This window comes from Salvelinus sp. IW2-2015, linkage group LG13, assembly GCF_002910315.2.
Source record: "Salvelinus sp. IW2-2015 linkage group LG13, ASM291031v2, whole genome shotgun sequence".
NCBI classification, from domain to species: Eukaryota; Metazoa; Chordata; class Actinopteri; order Salmoniformes; family Salmonidae; genus Salvelinus; species Salvelinus sp. IW2-2015.
Window position 1 is genome coordinate 6,798,528 of NC_036853.1, and position 2,213 is coordinate 6,800,740.

General features: G+C 45.1%; 1 protein-coding gene across 1 annotated transcript in view; it reads left to right on the plus strand.

Annotated features, from left to right (window-relative positions):
• Window positions 1-2,213, plus strand: part of LOC139028576 (unconventional myosin-IXAa-like) — a 123,303-nt gene that overhangs the window by 46,086 nt on the left and 75,004 nt on the right. Inside the window, exon 5 of the mRNA XM_070446353.1 lies at window positions 862-983. Within this exon, the coding sequence (XP_070302454.1) occupies window positions 862-983 (122 nt within the window). The remainder of the gene's footprint in view (window positions 1-861; window positions 984-2,213) is intronic.

Sequence of the window (2,213 nt, forward strand, 5' to 3'; positions counted from 1 at the left end):
TCCCCCAACACCACTGATCCTGTTTATATCCCCCAACACCACTGATCCTGTTTATATCCCCCAACACTACTGATCCTGTTTATATCCCCCAATCCGTGGTGTTGGGGGATATAAACAGGATCAGTGGTGTTGTACTGATCCTGTTTATATCCCCCAACACTACTGATCCTGTTTATATCCCCCAACACTACTGATCCTGTTTATATCCCCCAACACTACTGATCCTGTTTATATCCCTCAACACTGCTGATCCTGTTTATATCCCCCAACACTACTGATCCTGTTTATATCCCCCAACACCACTGATCCTGTTTATATCCCCCAACACCACTGATCCTGTTCACATCCTTGTGAGGAAACGGTTGACATGTGGACACACTGGTGACCTTTGTGAGGGAACTGTTGACACATGGACACACTAGTGACCTTTGTGAGGGAACTGTTGACACATGGACACACTAGTGACCTTTGTGAGGGAACTGTTGACACAGGGACACACTAGTGACCTTTGAGAGGAAACTGTTGACGTGGACACACTGGTGACCTTTGTGAGGAAACTGTTGACGTGGACACACTGGTGACCTTTGTTGTAGAGTCTTTGGTTTTTGGTCAGTGATGGGATTTGAGTTTTGGTCTGTTTCAATGCGGCTTGTGCTTTCTTAACGTTATCAGCGTGTCCCATAACACCTGTGATGAATTTATTGTTCATGGTATCTCTCTGATGCATTCACCAGACTGTCAACTTTTGACCTGACATTCACTTGAATTGAATTAAATCAACTCTATTGATACTCAAAGGGGAAATGTGATGTATTGGATGACTGTTTGTGACACGACACCACTGTTGTTTCCCCCTTACAGGAGGAGTACAGGGCTGAGGGCATCAGCTGGCACAACATTGACTACATCGACAACACAGGCTGCATCAACCTCATCAGCAAGAAGCCCACCGCGCTGCTCCACCTGCTGGACGAAGAGTGCAAGTACGTGAGCTGTCATGTCGGAGCCTTTCTCCTTCCTTTTTTTACTACACATTTACATTCGAGTCGTTTAGCTGACGCCCCTAAAGCAGGGCGGTTTTCCTGCAATGTCACATTTAGAGGTGTACTTTCTTAGCCATGACATCCATCTGCAGTAAAAAAAAAAAGGACTCGTTCTCGAATGTCATAGTTTGGGTGAAGAATTAGACCGGGCTCAGAAGAACGTGGTAGGCTATGTTTTGGTTATATGTCAAACCTCTTTATAACAAAGCCAATGTAAAACCAAGTTGGTTACATTGCTGGACCAACATTCATTGCCAATGACCTTAGAATCATCCCACATGAGCAGAGCACAGACAAGATGAGGAATATAGGCTAACAACGCTCTTCATTACTAGCGAAATACTTGATTGATTACAACATTAGCCAGGCTAACTTAAGCACATAAAAACGAATGATACACGCTAACTCATATATTTGCCTTTCTGGGGCACACGTACACCCTGTTTAAAGCCTCTCACATAGGCCGCTGCACAATCCCATTTCAATCCCTCGTAAATTAAACCCAGTCTCACATACAAAAACACAGGACCGCCATGACCATATTATCCGCGTGACCTAGCCTAACCTAGCCTAACCTAGCTAACCTAACCTAACCTAGCTAACCTAACCTAGCCTAACCTAGCTAACCTAGCCTAACCTAGCCTAACCTAGCCTAACCTAGCCACTTAGGGCTGCTAGCCACTTAGCCCTGAACACTCATCTGGGTGTAATAACAAGTGGATGGAAGAGTGTATGGACTGCTTTCCCAGAGCCACAAGGTCAGAGGGATCATTCTTCCCTCTTAAAGGCCTCCCTCCCGGGCCTCTCGCGTGATTTATTCCATCGTACAGAAGAATGTAATGCTAATGAATATGTAGCAACCCAGCATCCTCTTGAAGATTTCATCATTCATAGTTAGCTTGCAGCCTCTTTCAGATACTCTCAATGATAGTATTTGTTTCCAGGGGCCCTACTACCGGTTAGTCCATTTATAACGGGACAGTGAGGTTAATTCTTTGACCCCTAGGAGAACCAGGAAATGGCGGAGCGAATTCTGCATAGTGCATCTTTAAGGGAGCATGTTTTAGTGAGTGGTGTTGCTTTAGGGGAGCTGGTTTTAGTGAGTGGAGTTGCTTTAGGGGAGATGGTTTTAGTGAGTGGAGTTGCTTTAAGGGAGCATGTTTTAGTGAG